Consider the following 18,594-nt stretch of genomic DNA (forward strand, 5'->3'; position numbering starts at 1 on the left):
GGAGAGTTGGGAACTGGGTTATGACAGCTGCAGCCTTTGAAAAATCCAGCTCATTGCATATATGAGGGATTTGTTGTATTTGAAGTAAGTTTCTGCTAGCTGGTGATAGTAATGTAATTTGGAGGAGGGGGAAATGCATTCAAATTAGTCTTGCCCACACCTATGAGTTAGAATATTGTTGGTCTTGAGATCCATCTGTAATAGTGTATTCGGAGGCTCGTGATAGACTGGAGGAGGTTAATGATTGATTGCTAATGCACAGCAGGCGGTAAAACAGAAGAGCTAAACCTCTGGCTGGCTCCTGCTTCCTGTTCCCTGGGTGTAAACCGCGGAGCTCGGTGGGGGTCCCGGGCGAATCGCCAGCAGCAGTTCACCAAGCTTGTCATTTCACACAGCTCTGCTTTGGGGAGGCTTTGGATGCAGTTCAACAAGAGAGATGTTCCCATCCTTTGGGATGGGGTGGCGGGGTGAAGACCCCAAGTCCAGCTGGTGCAGGCAGTTCAGTGGGGCAGGGAAGATCTGCTGGGAACGAACCCATCGAGCAATTGTAGTGTGGTTAAACCACCAATGCAGAAGCCATGCCTGGCCTGTAAGCTGAGAGATTTGGGGGAAATGAGGAGGTTGTTTCACCTGCACTTCTGCAGGGTTTTCCCATGTACCTCCCACCCTCTGCAGGGCCTTTGGCCTGTGTTCAGAGCAGCTGTGTCAGGTTGAACAGTATGCTCCAGGGACAAAGTTGGGCTTTCATTTAGTAAGAAGGTGTATGTTGCCAAGATCATGTTTTGTTGCAAATTACCAGTGCAAGCTGCGTTGGAGACCACCCAGATCTCTCCCTAAGAACATGGCTGTGCTTTGAAACCCCTGTCAGGAGATCCCATTGCTGCCTTGTCCCTGCAGTGGGTACAGGCTGCCTGTCCTCTGCTGATGTCATGTGCTGTTACGCGAGTCTCTTTTTTCAATTATCCTAGGAGAGTGTTTTACCTCAGTGTCTAACATCTCATCTGCTGTGTCTGCAGTGCTATCGTATCTGTCTTACAGCTGGGAAACTGGGGTGCAGGCACACAATTCTTCCAAGACCATGTAGGAAACTCATGAAAATCAAGGACTCAATCCAGCACCCAGATAAGCACTTAAAATATTTTTGTTTTTTCTCCTTTGCTGCTGATTACTGCAGTTGATTTGTATTTCCTGACTAACTCTGCTGTCCCTATTGCAAATCTGGATTTGGCTGGAGACTACTTCAGCAAAACATTTGGGATTTTGCCCTAACAAGATCTGTAAGGCTAGCTGAAACAGCATAGCTTGTGCATGCTCCAAGAATTAAAAACTCTGTTCTAAGTGCATTGACCTGTCATCTTCTCCCGCAAAATGGATGGATCACTTTCAGTTCTGGCCTAGTGACATCCACTTTGCTATACATCATTGCTCTTAATGTTAGGAATTGCTGTCTTAAATCAGCAAGAACTGGATGTCCCTTTCAACGACTTCTAGTGCTTACCTGTGTTAACAGCCTCGTACAGAAATAGTTGTGTTTCCAGATGTCTGACTCGTGCAGTCTCACAGGGAGGGCTGTTTCTTAAATGGCTTAAGATAGCTTTAAAAAAACAAACTATACAAAAATTGTTTACACCCCTTTTTGTAGCTGGGTCAGTTCCCTATTCTAGTTCACAGCCTGGTTCCACGAACGGTTTTGTTGGCACAACCAGAAAGGGAAGGAGGGCAGAAACAGATTAGGTCAATACTGCTGCCAAAGACAACATGTTGTCAAGCCACGGCCTCGGTCCCTCCCGTGTGGGGAGCGGGTCTCCTCCGTTCTCTCCAGCCCTAAACACGATCAACAAATAGCAAAACAGAATCTGATGCTTCCTCTCCCAAAGCCAGCGAGTGCCTGTAATAATAAGGATTTGATAAACACCCCAAAGCACTTAATCTGCTTTTTCAGTGAGCCGCAGGCCAGGGAACAGCCAGAGAGACATTAAACGGCAAAAGCAGAATAGATTGTAATTAACTTTAAAACCCTGTGAAACTCACACTGCTGTGTGTGGCAGGCTCACTTTGGAACAAAGTTGGGTTTAGTGCAAGTTCTAATCTTGGTATCAAGTCAAGGCTTGTCCAGAGAAAGTGTATGTGTCTTTATTAGCATGCAAATCACATACCCTCTTTATTATACTGTCTCTGCATCCCTCCCTCTAGAGCGGTTTAATAGAAGCAGGCAAGAACTAATTAAATTCCTTTATTCATACCTCATGCTTGAAGTGCAGAGCTCAAGGCAAGAATGCCAATGGGCACACGCCCATACCCTCTCTGTTTCCAGAACGAGTGTGGCATGCCTGACCTTCACCTCATTAGGGAAGGAATAAATCCCCTAGCATGAAGATGAGGAAGTCAGGCACTATATGCATAAATCACATAAGGAGTTTCCAAATGGCTTTCATCTTGGGAGCCCTTAAAAGTTCAGAGCTATGGATCAATCCAGAGTGGATACCTTTCAGCAGTAATTCCACATCTGAAGCTCTTTAATAATGTGGCTCCTTTAAACAAAATTCTAAAAGCCCAAACCAGCTGAAATGGCAGTATACAATAAAGTTAATGACTTTAATTACTATAAAATTACCAGACAGTGTATTTGTAATTTTAATCTCCTAATCCGCAAAGTACCTTCTTCCCTTTAGTGTTCCTAAAGAAAGTAAAATAGCTTTTGGCTTCCTTGCCAGTTTTGCAAGGATCTTTGAAAATTGAGGAGAAACCTCCCGCAAATAGCCCAGCTGTGGTTATGAGGTTTCTTTTTTCTTTATTTAAAATATTATCCTCGATATTAATGCGAAGTCTTTAAAAGCAGTCACAGGATCTATCCCAGCAAACCAGCCATTCTGAGTTTAAGATTTCTTTGGTTACCTGGATGACTGTGCAAAGGTTATGCCCAATACAAACCTTCCTTAAAGTGCTGAGGAAATTGGAGGTTATATAGGGAGAAAAATCTCATGCTGAAAACCAGTAGTCAAAGAACGAACCTAGGACTACTCTCTGTTATGTTTCCAGCTACCTTATTTCAAGTGTTATGGCTGGAAAACCGCACTCAAAATTTTGCATTGAAGGATCCCAAAGTGCTTCCCCATGCATACAAACAAGGGTTTCTGACCTCCAGGGATGCAGCCATTCTGCACACCAGCTCGTCCTCTGGAATGAACCGAAATCTCCAGCTTAGCAGGGCAGTTTGCAGAGAGGCTGCTGTAGCAGCCTGCCACAACTTCCTGAGCTCATAGCCTTGGAGAATCTCCCGGCTGCCCTGTGTATGAGAGCTGGTGATGGCTTTTCCATTCACCAGCCCTTGGAGTTGAGTTTAGGGACCGTTACGTTTCTGAATTGTGTAAATCCTGACAAACCTGTCACGTTTTCGTGCTTGCTGTTTAATCTCCTGGAAGGTGAACTGAAGAGGCTGTGCAGAATGTGTGGGATTTTCACTGAAGTTTATTGGACCTACAAAATAAGCAGGGCTTAGATGTTAAATCCATTTTTTACAAACTTAAAAATGCACCTACATTTGATGGTTGAGCATCTCACAGCCTTTATTCTCATCATACACCATGACTGCTACTTTTCATTTTGAGTTGATGAAGACGGGCAAAGAGAAGGTTAAGTGATGTGTCCAAGGTCATGCAGGAAACTAGTAGAGATGGGATTTGAGCCTCAGCCATAGCCTAGGTTCTTGGCTGTGGCACCATCTTTCTCTGTGATGTGAGAAACAGGCTCCATAGCTCTTCTGTTTTGGAGAAAGCACCTATTTTCCTGTTTGCTATCTCTTCCTACTGGGGAGGAATTATTTTTAAGCACAAAATAGCTAGCTGTTGCTATTAAGCTACTGTAGGAATAATCTGCATGGAAAAAACTCAGATGCTTTCCCAAATAGGAAGTAATTTAGATTTCAGATTAATGGCTGTGACAATGGAAATATGTAAAATCTTTTCCTGATATGGAGCCCAGACCATGGCTAGTTCTTATCTACGGCGGACACAGGTGTGAAAACTCACTTGTGCTGCACACAAGGGACAAATGCTAATGAAAGTCATAAATATCCCTGTTACCACAGTGCACCCAGACTGCGGTGTGCATTTAGAGGGTGAGTCAGCTGGTACTAGTGAACAGCTTAAGAGTGGGCAATAATATGTTTTCCTTTATCCCCTATGAATTCACTCTTAAAAGCTGGTTCATATGCAACTTAGTGAAGCACAAATCCAAACCGTGAGTCCCTAGTGCCAGGAGAGATTGTGCTGCTATATTTACTTTTTCTTTGTTGTTAAAGAAGCCTTTTTTCAGGAATAGGCTATGCTGAGCAGAGTCCAGGGCAGGCATCAGGAGGTTCAAGTAACCCATGCAGTGCAGCTGTCCTAGTTTTTACTGGTGGTCAGGCAAATATTGAAGCCTGAAAGGAGCTCTGCCCTGCAGCAGCTGTTCTGTTGGAGACTCTGGTGCTGCTTGTTTCAGAGCTAAGCCAGGTACGTCTGCAGGAACTGCAGACTTGCAGCAACCCTTTATTGTGCGCCTTGAGCTGTAGGAAGGAGATCCAAAACTTCTGTGACCTTTTGCTTTCACCGGGAAAGCAAGGCCTTGGCTGGCTGAGGCTAATCTCTGCAGAGGATATGGTTATGGCTCATGTCCCACTTGGAGATGAAAGCCCACAGACAGGTGTGGCGATCCAAGTGATCTTGTAGCCACAATAAGATATAGCTCAGTGGTTACCTTGTAGGAACTACACAGGGCTCGCTGAGCTGTGCTCAGTCTTTCAGCTCGAATGCTTGGACAGCTACTAGCATCCCTACTCATTTAACTGAAGAGAAAATGTCACAGTGCATGTTGTCACCCTAACCTTTTCTGTCTCTGATACTGCAATTGCCCTCTCTCACGTCTAAAGCAGGAGTCTTGGGAGCTTGGTGTGCTGGACAGAAATAGGGGGGGTCTAAATTCTGAGATTATCTTGCCAAAGGAAATTATTTCCAAAAAGTTTTAAATAGATGAGAACTCTTGATCTTGCAAGTCTTCCTCTCTTGCAGGCACCCTGCCCCCGATCCCACTCAGGGAAATGAATCGTACTCCTAGAAATAAGAGCAAGAGTGAGAAGTAGGGAACATCAGGGCACTGAGTTGTTCTCTCTGGGACCTATAAACCCTCAGTCCTGGCAGTGAAAGGAGCTTTGCAAAAGGAAAATTAAGGGTTGGGTGGACAGCTGGGATGGAGGGAGCCGGCACATGGAGTGAGCCCAAGTTTGGAGTAATGATAGTACTCTGCTGCTGTCAGCTGCAGCTTACAAAGGAACCACTTAAGTTTCCCCTGCTGTCACAGTCCTGTGGGTGGGATGGTGCCAGCCTTCCTGGGGACAGCAGGAGTGCAGTCTAGGGCTTCCTTTGCAGGCCCCTGCTCAAGCAGAAGCAAACCTCTTCTGTGCAAGCCTTAAGCTGTACATGGTCAAGGACACGTACCTGAGCAATTCAAATTCCACTGAGCAGAAGGGGAATGGTGTGCATGCAGTGCCAGGGAGCTTGTGGGGAGGGAAGTGGTGGGGGCAGAAGGCTTGTTCAGGTCATGTGAGGATCTCTGTCAGTGCCTTTCTCTGTGTCCCATGGTTCTTCTGGTTTTCTCTCACACCAACCGTTTTAAGTTGCTGAAAACTGTGATCTGGATTTTGCAGTAGAGGGGCTGGCGAGGCCTGTACATGGAGTGCTTCTTGCTTTGCATTGCATGAAGGCCCTCCACATTCCCCACGTGTTACGCTCACTGATAAGGTTAACAGGATAAAGAAAATGTTGCCAAATGCATTTTAACAGATGACTGCAATTTGCACTCAGCTGTTAGGCTGCTATTTTTTCTGTCTTAGGAAATGCAGAGTGGGAAATCTTACCTTGAATTAGCAAGAGGGGCAAGATGAAAGTGAGGAGCTAATGATTGCAGAGTGAAGCTCTGCAAATTTCTCTTGCACTCAGTCAAACTACAAAATAATCAGATTAAGCCATAACTGTATAAATGGGGCTTGAGTGTGTTTGCTCTGCTGACTTGGTCATGCATTCAGGACGTTCGGAGTGGTGTAACTACAGCCCAGGAGGTATTAGTCACGCTGGGAGAACTTCAGTGAATATAAGAGGGCTTCATCTGGGCAGTTACCAAGGCAACTCTTGCTAATATTTCATTACAATGCTTTCACCCTCTGCAAGTCCCACGGATTAGGACTGGGAATCTCAGAAAGAAGAGTTTATTGTCAATATTGTGCTTGGATTGAGTGTATCCCAGGGAGAAAAAAAAAAGTAAAGCATTCCCCATAGGCAGAGCCCACAATGTGCAGCTGGAACTAAACTCTGTCTGTCATCCAGCACTGCCTTGTGCCCTGTGGAGACTCAAGGGTAGTAACTAACTCCCTCTTTCCAGCTCTGAAATAATTGGACAACACAGGTGTGAACTCATCCTCATCTGTGTTGAGATGATGCTAAGACACCCTGCAGCAGTGCCATGCCAGGTTCCATTCAGTGTAGCTGCAGCACAGCTTGCACCAGTACAAGCTGGTACCCTCAAACAGAGGGGCCAGCGTGCTCCAGATGGGCCCGCTTCACACCGAACTGCTGTGGCTGTGATTGGTGCGTTTGCTGGAATCGCGTCCCCAGTGCCAGCATGTGGGGGATCGGCAAGCAGAGGCTCTTTGACCTTACCCGGTCGTGGGGACTGAGGCACTGCACACAAATATCTGTCGACTTTTTTCTTTGCATTGCAGCTTCTGCCTTGGTAAAGGACAGGGACTACTGGGCAGAGTTAGTGGTATCACGTTTATGTCTCCTAATGTGCTTAAATCAAATAATGCAAACACAAGAGTGTTTAACGTCGATGGTGCCTACCTAGGATACCAGCTCCTTCTGTTTGTCTGCATTGATCTTTGTTATTCCAGAGGAATTATCCTCTCCCTCACCTTTTGTTGCCCTTGCCCTGTCTGAAGTGAGAAGAAAACACAAAACCTGTGCGTTGAGGTAGGTTTTTGCCTTGACAGCTTGTACGCAGAAGGTTCCAATAACGGTCTTAGTCTATAATTCTGACAAGTAACGCACAAGGCAGGGTGGCGGGTGGCTGGTCTTTGCTTCCCATCTTGCAGCCAAAGCCCTGTGTCTGCTTGATGACCCCAGCACAGCCTGCCTGTGTGGCAGAGACGTTCTGTCAGAGGCCCCCTGTACTCATTATACCAGTGCTGCTGGTATTGGCCATTCAACTTCCTGGACATGGGGAATGAGGTTATTTCCCACATTCAAAAACTGCTTTGAAAGGGATGAGGGAAGAAACCCTTCATTTTTAACCTTTTTTTTTTTTTCCCCCCAAACTTTGCTTATAACCTCTTTACCAGCTGGCACTCTTTTAAGACCCACAGTTCTCATTTCATCTGGGAAAACATGTGCAGCACAATTAGAAAAGCTGCTGGGGAGAAGCAAAAACTGGAGCTTTATGGCTGGAATGTGTCTCCGCTGCTTCATTCTGTTTTGTGCATTTTTAAATATCAAGCTAAACTGCAGATTGGAGGTAACAGGGAAATTCCAAATTTAAATGTTTGTTCTGCCAAGTCCAACAAGTCCATTGGGTTGCTGGATCTGTGCACCTTCCTCTGACTGTATTCCTTGTGACTGACACGAGGGCTGTTGCTGATTCCTTTGGGGAGCCACAGCCACTGTCTGTTGGACTGGTTATCCCCTTCAGGTGGCAAAACACATGTGAAAACCAAAGGACGTCTGCTGGTGTGGAATATTTGTTGAGATGATCCTTCCTCTGGGGCCAGCTTGGCACTTGTAATGTTGCTGGGGTCTGTTGCTTGTTCCTAATTACACTTTTTGTTAACTATGTATTATTTCTCATTAAAGAAACAGGACTTAATAGGAAAATGCCAATACTACTATCCTGTATGGCAGAGAAGATAGTCTCTCCATGAAGTCCATGTACTAGAAATTGATAGTGGAGGGGCTTTAAGGCATGGTTTCGGTCTCATCAGTCCTGGGGAAATTGGTTCTATATGATATGATAGTGTAATTAGCCCGAACAGGAATCATTTACGTTCATACTGGGTATTTGAGTGTGTGCCCCACCATCTCATGACTCCAGTTAAATCTAGATTATAAGTAGAAAGATCTCCCAAGCAAAACCAGAAGAGTATATTTGGATCAATCTGATTATAGGAAAGGAGAAATCTGACCTTAAAGTCCCTAAGTGTAAGTGACAAAAGTTACTGACAGAAGACCAGTTTGAAGGTAGAAGTTGTTTTCATTGTAGGACCTCTGTGCTTGCCTGGAGGGCAGGTGTATCTGTATCAGCGCTGTGTTCCCTGCAGACAGCCGTGTTACCTACCAAACACAGCATGCAAGCTCCATTTTGTGCTGGTTTAGTAGTAGTAATGAAATCAGAGCATTTCCCTGACCTAAGCGAACCCGCAGCTTTCCAGCTGAACAGATGCACAGTTAATGAAAAAGCAGTCGCGAGGGCAGGCAGAGTCAAACTGTACAATGGTTAGCTGGTGTCTTGCCTTTCTGATCTGGACGAGATCTTCCTTTTGCCATGTTAGCTACTAACTTTCTCCAGAACCTATTGTTTTCAGAGTTATTTGTGACATTAGCACCAGCTCTCAAGAATGGCAAGGAGAAAAGAAACCTCTTGAATGGAAACACAGTGAATGATTTAACCCAAGCAATCCTTATTGGCATGAATCATTCCTTCCCCTCCTTCAAAGAAATGTGTGTATTTGCATTAAAGTGCTATTTTTTTCTGAAATACCTGAAGTTCCTTGCCACTAACAATTTCCACCTAGATTTTGAAAAATTGGTTGTGATCTGATATTTGTGGAAGCCAGCAAGGGTCTGTCATGACCCCGTGCCTGAAGAATATTTGTGCACATAGCCACAGGGTACAGAACCAAACCCGGGTGAAGTAATCTGTGGGAGAATGAACTTCCCAGTATTCAAAGAAGTTATAATGACATAGTAGGAAAAATCCTATTCTCCCAGTCAGGCTTGAGTCAGTCTCCTGTTCGCAGTGCTGGATATGTCCCACCTTTCAGACAAGAAGTAAAAGCATGTTCTGTGTGTCTCTAGCTTGCCCCTGCTGCTCTTTCACACTCGAGTGGGTGCATTAACTCCCTTCATTGCACTGGTTTTCATCCTAAGCATATTCGCTCATCCCCCTGCTTCCTCTGTGGCTTCAACTTGACACAGCCGTCTTCGTTTTCCTGTGGTGCTAAACAGCTACCATGTCTCACCCGAGGAGTAGCTGCACTTTTCTGGTGGGTGAACTGATCTCTGTTGACATTTCAGCTTGTTAAATCTGCAGGGCCCTTCTGGCTGAAGGGAGAGCTGTATGGCACAAATTTAAAGCATGATTTAGTTATTAACATAAAAGCAGCTGTGTTCTTGTTTGATTTGTGCAAAGAAAAACACGTAGCTAATGATGACCAAGCCTGAAGCATGTCTTGGCGAGAGCACATATGTATGTTTTCAGTGCGCCCCAGAGTAATATGGAGTTTAGGCTTTAAAAGAAAGTATTTGGGTCCTTGCCAGGTAGACAGACAGTATGAATGAAACACCTGTTCTGGCTTTGGGAGGGTTTTGGAACCATTTGATTACAGGGAAGGTACAGGCTGACCTTAAAGTGAATTGAATTCTCTGGTGTAGAGTAACGTGTCCTGCTACATTATGAAACTTCTTGATCTCTTAGTGAAAATGTCCGCAGCAGACAAAACACAGATGCATGCCTTCTTCTGTTTTTAACTAAAAGGTGCTGCCCAGGCATGGCAAATTGACCAGCTGTGTATCAAAACAGTCTTTCTCAAATTTGAAGAAATGTTGAAGGGCGAACACTATCAAGGAAACAAAGATAAGATGCATTAAAGTAATTGTACAGAGGGGGGGAAAATAGTTGTTACTTCCAGATGTGGTGCTTGTCAGTTTTAGGGATTTGCATTTTCCCATAACATAATGCAATTCTGAAAAGATATAAAGGATGCTGTCTTTCCCAGAATTGCTCCCTGTTGCATCACCTTACCAGTCTGGTCTGGTTTGTCCCATTTTAACTATTCCTGTTAACATTGCAAAACCAGCATCAGGAACATTTTAATAAAAGCAGAGCTGTGCTGGGTATAACACTGTGGGGTAGATGTTTATGGCCTGTAGTAGATAGCAGATGAGGTAGTGTGGTGAGTCCTATCATCCCTTCTGGCCTCTGGCTTTATGTGTTCGTAAGAACCAGTCTAAGAAAATGAGGCAGATCCTGGTCAAATTCCTCATACCTTCAACAAAACTCTTCAGCCATTTCTCACTGTAGATTCAAAGTGTGCCTTAGCTCCCCCTATGCAGAAGGGTTTAAAAAGCTGTAATTGAGCTGTCAGTTTGAAGAACAAACAGGGGAAATGTACTTTGGGTCTCTGTTTGTGGGCTGTTTGCAGAACTGGCTGTATGTGCATGTGTGCGGGGGTCTGTGTGAACAAGAGAGGAACTTCTTTCTGTGCCTCTGTGAACTGAGCAAACTCAATGCGAGCCTCACTTGAAACCTGCTTATGTCTTTTTTTATTTCGTTTTACAGTCTTCTCAGGTACAGCCTGTGAAGCTTGTAAAATTATAAAGCTGGAGATGTGCTTGAAGGATATCGATTCTCTTCTGGCTTGTGTTGGTTCAATTCCAGCTCATGTGGAATTAGTTCTTAGCTTCTAGTAGCTGTTCTTGACACACTTGTGTCAAGACATGACATGCTTATGAAAATAGTGATCTTGGTATAATGTTCTTAGGTCACCACACAGCAAAGCTCAGGAAACGCATTCCTTCACACTGCTTGCAGCAGGGTAGTAGAAAAGTAATTAAATCTTCTGTAAGATAGCAGGTTCTGGACCCTATACAATACCCGGTACAAGAACCAGATGCTCACTTATTTCTCTTGGCTCAGGCACCGCTTTTACTGATGGCTCTGACTGTGGCGGTACCTTGCTAGGAAATACTGCACGTGAAGGCAACAGTTCTTTTTCCATTGGCCATATGTTGGTTTTCCCAGAGTGAGGAGCACTTCTTTCATTTCTCTATGTAATAGACAATACAGAACCAGAGAATTTATTCACAGCAAGCAGAATGTGTCTGCATTGCCACTGAATTACTCGACAGGCCTTGCTTCTGTATGTGGGACACTTCCCTGCACTTCCGCAGGAGGTGAAAAGGGCATGTGTAGATAGGAAAACTCTTGCCTGTAATTTGCTGAATCTTTGTTCAGATTTAGGAACTGAGTTCCCTTCTCAAGGTAAGCTGTTGGGAGCCCAAACATTGAATTTGTTTTCGGATCTCTTATGCTCTTCCTGTGACTCCACATTCCCAAAACCCCTCTGTCATTCTACAGCTTGCTTGAAGAAGGAGCTTGCGGTTTCTCACGGCAGCTTCTGGCAAGGTCCTCATGGTCCTGCAGTTTTTAGGGAGGCAAAAGTAGAAAATTCAGTGGAACTCAGTTGCCTTTAACGGTTGCAGATGGATAGCAGCATGGCTGAAGTCATGTTGCTATATGTAGGTTCAGAGAAGATTGGAGTAGGATTGCTACAGGCTGGATTTTTTTTTTTTTTTCAGTTCTTTTTCCATTCACTGGCAGTGGATGAGTTCTAAACAGAGAAGTCTCTTCTGCTTCACCACCTCCTACTTGAGAGTGTGTCACTATGACCAGCAGCTTTGTGAAGCCAAGCCAAGAAGCACCATTGCTAGGCTCAAGAAACTAGTAAAATTCAAAGAGGGATCAGAGCAGATAACAACATGAATAGTAAATGTCCAGGGCTGTTAAAGTTAATGCTTAGAAAAGCTTCTTAAATGGAAGAAAGGCTTCAGTATTCAAGCTAAATTCTAGCTGTTATAGATCAGGGAACATCTTTTTGGGGAGCAGAGTATTCCTTGTCCACCCACGGGGGTTTTCACCTGAAATGTTTGCTGGTGGTGACTCTCAGATGAGATGCTGGACTAGACGGGACTTGTGTCCAGTCCAGAATAGAAAGTATGTCTTGGTTTTTTGAGTGTGGCTGACCACAGATGGCGTCAGAATAGGAGTTCAAGCTGTTAACCTCAACTTTTTGGTTAACCTCTGAATCAGATGTTTAGCTATGTTAGAAACCCTCTGCCCCTTTCTTTCTGTACTTGAAAAAACCCCTCAGGATCCTCTTTCTTTAAACCATTTCCATTGCTTCTTGGAAAACTTCAGATCCCCTCAGTATAGGTAGCCTAAGTATGTTTTCAGTCTTCAAACTGTCTTTGCAAAGCAGCTCTGTGGTTGACTAAAGGCCAGTTCAGACTGCAGAAGGGTCATTTTTTCAGCATGGTGCTCTTGAGCCCACGCCACAAAACCCACGTGCTAACTGTGATTTCACTCTGGATGGATTGTTCACTTTCCTTAATTGCATTTTGGAGGGGTGATTAATTACGTGCCACAACGTTACCGCTAGAGGGATTGTGGATATTAGCCTGGCCCAAGTGTTTTGCCTTGTAACTCTCTCGTGGGGGTGGGAGAAAGTTATTTTCCTCATCTGTGCCCTGTGTTCCTTGTTAACTCTTTTACGTATTCACAGGTGCCATGGGGTGTAAGTAGCTAATTAAATATGGCATTTGAGAAAGTTTAAGGAAGTTTTAATTCCTGTCCTGTGGAGTATTGGTCTCCCATACGTAAACATGTTAGTTAACGATTACTGCAGAGCACAAGTATTTTCAAAGGTGGCTGTTCCACTTTCCTCAGAGCAAGCTACCCATTTTCAAGCACAGTTTAAAGGACAAAAACTGCCTGTACTCCTTATAAGAATTTGTTTTAAAAGGTTCTATTTAGCTTTTAAAGGATACATTCATCTGCTGAGTGATAAGTTCTTGCATTAAGTGGGGAAACCAGGGGAAAGATCCTCAAAGAGATGGACAAGCAGGAAGGGGTTAAAAGATGTCTGAAAGCCCTTTAGGAAGTCTTTCTAACTGAATGGGTTTGGCGGCTGTGCTTCAGTGCTTCCTCGCCATGTGGAACCAGGCACCTCTCACCACCCTGCGTTCACAAGTCCTGATGTCATGCTAACGCGATCTCACACTGCGCAGTGCCAGGAGAGAAACAGCTGGCACTGGATGGCTCCCTGGTTGGTGATGGCATGTGGGTCTGCAGTCCTCCACCTCCCGATGTTGGGACCGATCAGCTTTCCCAAGCAGCACCTGACCGGAGGGCTGCGAGTGTCCGACTGCCTGCAGCACAGGGCACTGCGCTGACCAGGGCTCCACTCTCACCGTACGGTAATCTTACGATATATCGCTATATGATAGGCCATGTACAGTGCTTTAGATACAGTAAAAAGGATCTTTCAAAGGCCCTTGAAAGAGCTGAAATGAGAGTAATTGCATAGCCTGCCAGGTACACGCCATATGCGAATGCAGTCTGTGGCGCTATGTATTTGAACTACACACCTCGCAATGCTTTTTTTTTTTAAAGAGCTTTTCATATTTAAGACAGTGACTTTTCCAAGAGGGCTGGTTCCTGCTAGGCTGTCCACAAAAGAGAAACAAAGAGGATGATGTGAGGCAACAAGGTTCACATACCGTGGCAATCCAACTGTAGGGAGTCCAGACCTGGTCTCTGTTGGTCTACTCTGTATCTTCTTAGTTTAAAGAAACAGTATTGGCCAGTTCAGGCACAACATTTTGTGTGTATCGTTCAATTCTTGGATTTAAAAAAGTCTGTCTGTGCTAGAAAATCAAAGTAGTGTTTTGTTGAGTTAATTTGTGGATTGTTATATATAACTTCTTGTAATATGTTCAGTTTATTATCCCTAAAGTGTCTTCCCCCCAGTAGCAGTGTGTGTGTCCTTGCAAGTCACACCACGGAGGGACTGTCCGTGGGTAGCGGAGGGATGGGGAGAAGGTTGCGTTATCGCCGAGCTGCTCCTTTCCCCCTTAGGTGAGAAGGCAAAGCCTCTCCCGGAAAGCCAGCCTTTCTGGGAAAAGTGGAAGCAAATTTTCACTGTCCAGGTTTAATGAGAACCAACAGCATACCCCGAGGAGAGTAAACTGGATTTTGTGGAGCCTTCTACTGTTTTGTTAATTAGTAATAGAGTTTTTTCCTGGAGATAAACCGATCTATCGGTTAATGGAGTTTAACGTACTAAAATACCAGCGAGCGCGACCAAGGCAGCGCAGCCCCGCAGATACAATAGGCACATTGTTTCCCTGAGGATCCTATCCCCCTTTTATTGGGGGGGGGGGGGAATCGCTTCACCCCATTTGGCCTCTCCTCCCACAAGGCTGCGGCTGCCCGCGGGGCTGGGGGGGTTCCCAGGGCGAGGCCGGCTGGGGCGGGGGGGCAGAGGACCCCGGCGGCGGCCCTGAGCGAAAGGGTTAAGGGCGGCGGGGCCGCGCATGGGGCGGGCGGCCCCTCCCCGCCGCCGGGACAGAAGTAGCGCGTCCGCGGCGGCGCGGCGCGCAGTGCCGAGGCGGCGGGACGGGGGAGGCCGGTGTTGCTGCCCGCCCCCGCCGGTCGGCAGCCTCGGTGAAGATGGCGAGGGCGGCGGAGCGGGGCGGTGCGTGGATGGGGCTGCTGGTGCCGGTGCTGCTGCCCATACTGCTGCCCATACTGCTGCCCGCTGCCGCCCGGCCGCCCGCCTCCTTCCCCAGCGATGTGAACGGGCACAGCCTCCACCCGCCCTACTTCAACCTGGCCGAGGGCACCCGCATCTCCGCCACCGCCACCTGCGGTGAGGAGGCGGCGGGCGCCGGCAGCCGCCGCGCCGTGGAGGACCTCTACTGCAAGCTGGTCGGGGGGCCGGTGGCGGGGGGGGACCCCAACCAGACCATCCAGGTAACGGCTGGCGGGGGGGCACACACGCACCCGCACGCGGGCGGCTTGCGGAGCCTCGCTGGGGCGGCAAAGCCGCCTCCTGGCCGGGGGGGGTGGTACAGAAGGGTCCGAGCCCCTCTTTGTGCTCCCCGGGCCATCGCTCCCTCGTCCCCACCTCTCGCCGTCCGTGCGAGAAGAGGCAGAGCTCGATCTCGCCGGGGACTGGGAGGGCTGGGAAGGGCAGAGGCTGCAGCGAAGAGTGGGGCAGCTCAGAGCTGGGCGAGCAAGCGGTGTTCAGGGCCCCACGGCCCCCACTACCACTGTTTTCCCACACATCCCCACTTGCCTGGCCACCACAGCCAGACCTTATGCAGAGCTGGTAACCACCAACTGGCTGGTAGGTTAGTGGTGGGGTGCTCTGGGTGGGGGCATAGGGCAGGCAGGGCTGGTCCCCAGGGTATCCTCCCCTGCCCAGGCCTGTGCACCGGAGCCGGGAGCCCATCTGAAGCCCCCCGGAGCAGCGGGATGATGAGACGCACGTGCTCTTTCTCTCCCAGCCTTGCCAGAAGTTGCACACGTGAAATGCGGCTTGCTGAGTTCCCATGGCATTATTTTTAAAGTTGTTGGTTCTTTATGTTTACAAAACCCTGGGCAAACCAGCTCCTAAATAGCTCTTCCAGTCAGGGAATCATTACCATAAATGTGATAATATTTACCTTTATGGGTCTTAAATCAGCCATTCCCTGTGTGTTCAGTGGGGCATTCAGATGAGCAGAGGAGAAAGTTAAGAGGGTGAATTTTACAAGCGAATGTCAGCTGACTTATCTCAGGGGTCTCATTTTAAGCAGACCAGAGGGAGCTTGCAGCCAGGAATGTAGACGGTAAAAACTGCTGTCCAGTTTAACAGCTATGGTGCTCTTGAAAAGAGGAAAGAACAGTTGTAAACGGGCTTGTAAAACACTAGTTCTAGTTGCAGGAACTCCAGACCCACTGCCCCCCTCAGAGCAGCCCAAGCTGGGAAAAGCAGCCCTGAAGCTGCTCTGGAGCCCGAAGCCTGCCACAGAGCTGCCAGCTGCTGCTCGCCAGCATTTTCTGCTTGTTGCTTATGAGGTTCACAGTGCCAGGTCACCTGTTGTGATGGAGTAATAGGGTTGTCCGTGTTGTACCTAACAGTAAGGAAGAGCGAGGGAAAACTGTCAGTTTCTTGGATCGAGCCTTGGCCTTTTGGTAGGGGTGGCTTTGTTATAAGATGATCTCTGAAACATTTTTCTCATTCTGGCCACATTCTCCCGAGTTAGTGCTGTACTAGGAATTTTCTGGCTATTGTGTGGTTATGACATGGAATTTTGCCCTGTTTGTAGTAGAAATTGTTGAAGATGTTATTGGATGGCAAAAAGCTGACATATCTTCCTCTGAGTTTTGCCACCTTTTAAAGAGATCTGTTTCACTTTGCTGCACTGTAAAATAATGTAACCTGAAGAAGCTTTGCTTTAAGTATTAGTAGCAGGAGACTTATAGGGACCCAGATGTAGTAATTGTGCCTACAGTGAGGCAAAGGTAGTAAGGAAAGGTAAAGAAGTAGCTGCTACTATGTGCACTTGCAAACAAATGTGAATGATCTGCCAAGCAAAACTGGGAGGATAAGACCACTTGGAAAAAGCTGGCAAATGTGGGTATGCATTTATCGCTCTACATCTGTCCACCTGTGCTCTGGCCACACTGCTAGTTCAGCATGACACGCTGCACTAAGGATGCTGGTGACTAAAATAAACCCTTCGTCAGGCTGTACCAGCTTTGGGGGCAGTTGTAACTCATCCTTCAAGTGCAGCCCTTTCCTAGCACCGCAGAGCATGCACATCCTCCTGGCTTTCCCCCACTGCTGGACAGGATTCCTCAGCCACGGATTTCTGCAGTGACCCCCTCCCATCTCCTCTGCAGCTCTGGCACAGGGTCGCTTTGATTTGAGTGCCACTTCCCAGGCCAGTGGTCTTTGGTCAGTCTGAAAGCTTTAGAAAAATCCTTTTATAGTGGCTCCTTCCCATGACCACAGGCAGCACCTGCAAGGGAGGTGAGAAAACAGGAGGCATCAGAGCAGAGGTCAGAGTTCCCAATTCATCCCCTTTAGGAATTTCGGCACCACCCGGTGACTAAAGCAATGAGGGAGGTGGGAGGGAAGTGTTCAATTGGAGCAGACTGAAATGACAATAATGAACTCTACATGCATGTCCTCGCTGCCCACGTGTCCCGCTGGATGGAGTTCCTTCCCTTCTCCGTTCACCTGCTCAGTGTGGCTGTGGTGTAAAGGGGGTTTTGGTCAGGAATTCTGGAAGAATGCCTCTTGGGACCCTCCAAGAGATTTCCACATGCTGTGGTGGTGAAGGGACATTTGTTTGACTAAAGACCTAGTGTAAACATTAATACAATCATCTAGTCAATGAGTTCAGTAATTTCTCTGTTTTCTGTTTGTTTTCATCTGACATTGTAGAAGACTTCAGAAAGGGAGTTCATGGACTGTAAAACATGATAGTCTTAAAATGTCAATAATCATTAAGCTTTCTGAAATAATGCTGCCCTAAAGACCCTTGCAGTGTTTTTGGCACAGCTTGTGGGAAGGCTCTAAACCTTTTCAAGGAGTTTCCTTTGCTTTATTCAGGGCTCTTTGGCAGAAGAGAGCATTTCTAACTGTGGGGGGCTTTTCAGTCTGCAAGGATGTGATGCTGAGGTGTGCTGAAAGGGACTTGCCATGGAGGTTTGCTTCCCTTGTCCCACCCACTAATCAGCATGGGCAATCCTACCTTAATGATAATGTCTTGAAGATGAGGCAAAAGAGAGATTACAGGTTTATTTTTCTGATCAAGCTTTACTGAAGATGCTTGTAGCTATCTGCCTTCCAAGACAGAGATGGATCTGCAAAGGCATAGCTGTGTGCTTATATTCCCCATACCACCCAGCTGCCTGGGGGCTGTTCCACAGACCTGCCAAAGCCGGCAGGGATTGTGCACTGCTCTTGGAGTGAGGCAGGGTTGTAGATGATTACTTCAGGAGATTAGCTGTATAACAATAAGGGAAGTTACTAGCATTAATTGAAGCAATTATAGACCTTAGAATTTAAAAATGTGCAACAAACCTCACTGATTTCAAATCAGTGCTGCTTTTGCTTTGTTTGCACGTTGAATTGGGGCACTGAGCTATGCTTGCTTGGGCAGTGTTGGTGCTTACTGGAGGTCTTGTCCTCTCACTCTTCCAGGTGTTGGTAACAGATGAGATCTGAAGCTGTTTCATACCTGAATGTCTCTGAGTTAAGTGGCATTCTCTTTGGATATCCTGCAGTCATCAGTGACCGTCTGGCATGATGCTTCTTTATCCCGTGGCGTCTCGTGCGTAGCGCTGCATGGCAGTGGGGAGCTGGCTCAGCCCAGGGCTCTCTGCTGTTTGTATGACAGTTGGTGTTGTATCTCTCTGTATGTGTCTCTTCTGTGTTTGCATATATGATAGCATTTGAGTTCAGTGGTTTAACTGCAGCTGAAGACACATAGTTTTTAGAACAAGTTGCTGTTGCCCACAGAAAAGACATCTGGTGAGATAGCACCTGCTTAACTCTGTGTGAGCAGTTACTTGATCTGCAAGGACAGCCCTGGTAACAGCTTGCAAGCATGCACTTTCCTTGTCTGAAATACTACTTTTTGCCCCCGTGTTTCCTGCCCTTCTTACCTCATCCCCAGTGGCCCAGGCTCGGTCACGCTCCCTGTGGTTTTCCGATAAATTAGGTGAGGAGAG

The 18,594-nt window shown here is 46.7% G+C and overlaps 1 protein-coding gene across 1 annotated transcript in view; it reads left to right on the forward strand.

Annotated features, from left to right (window-relative positions):
- The first annotated feature begins 14,535 nt into the window (after window positions 1-14,535).
- LAMA5 (laminin subunit alpha 5) overlaps window positions 14,536-18,594 on the forward strand; it is a 93,641-nt gene continuing 89,582 nt past the window's right edge. Inside the window, exon 1 of the mRNA XM_059827370.1 lies at window positions 14,536-14,838. Within this exon, the coding sequence (XP_059683353.1) occupies window positions 14,536-14,838 (303 nt within the window). The remainder of the gene's footprint in view (window positions 14,839-18,594) is intronic.

The sequence above is a fragment of the Gavia stellata genome, chromosome 20, assembly GCF_030936135.1.
Source record: "Gavia stellata isolate bGavSte3 chromosome 20, bGavSte3.hap2, whole genome shotgun sequence".
Classification (NCBI taxonomy): Eukaryota; Metazoa; Chordata; class Aves; order Gaviiformes; family Gaviidae; genus Gavia; species Gavia stellata.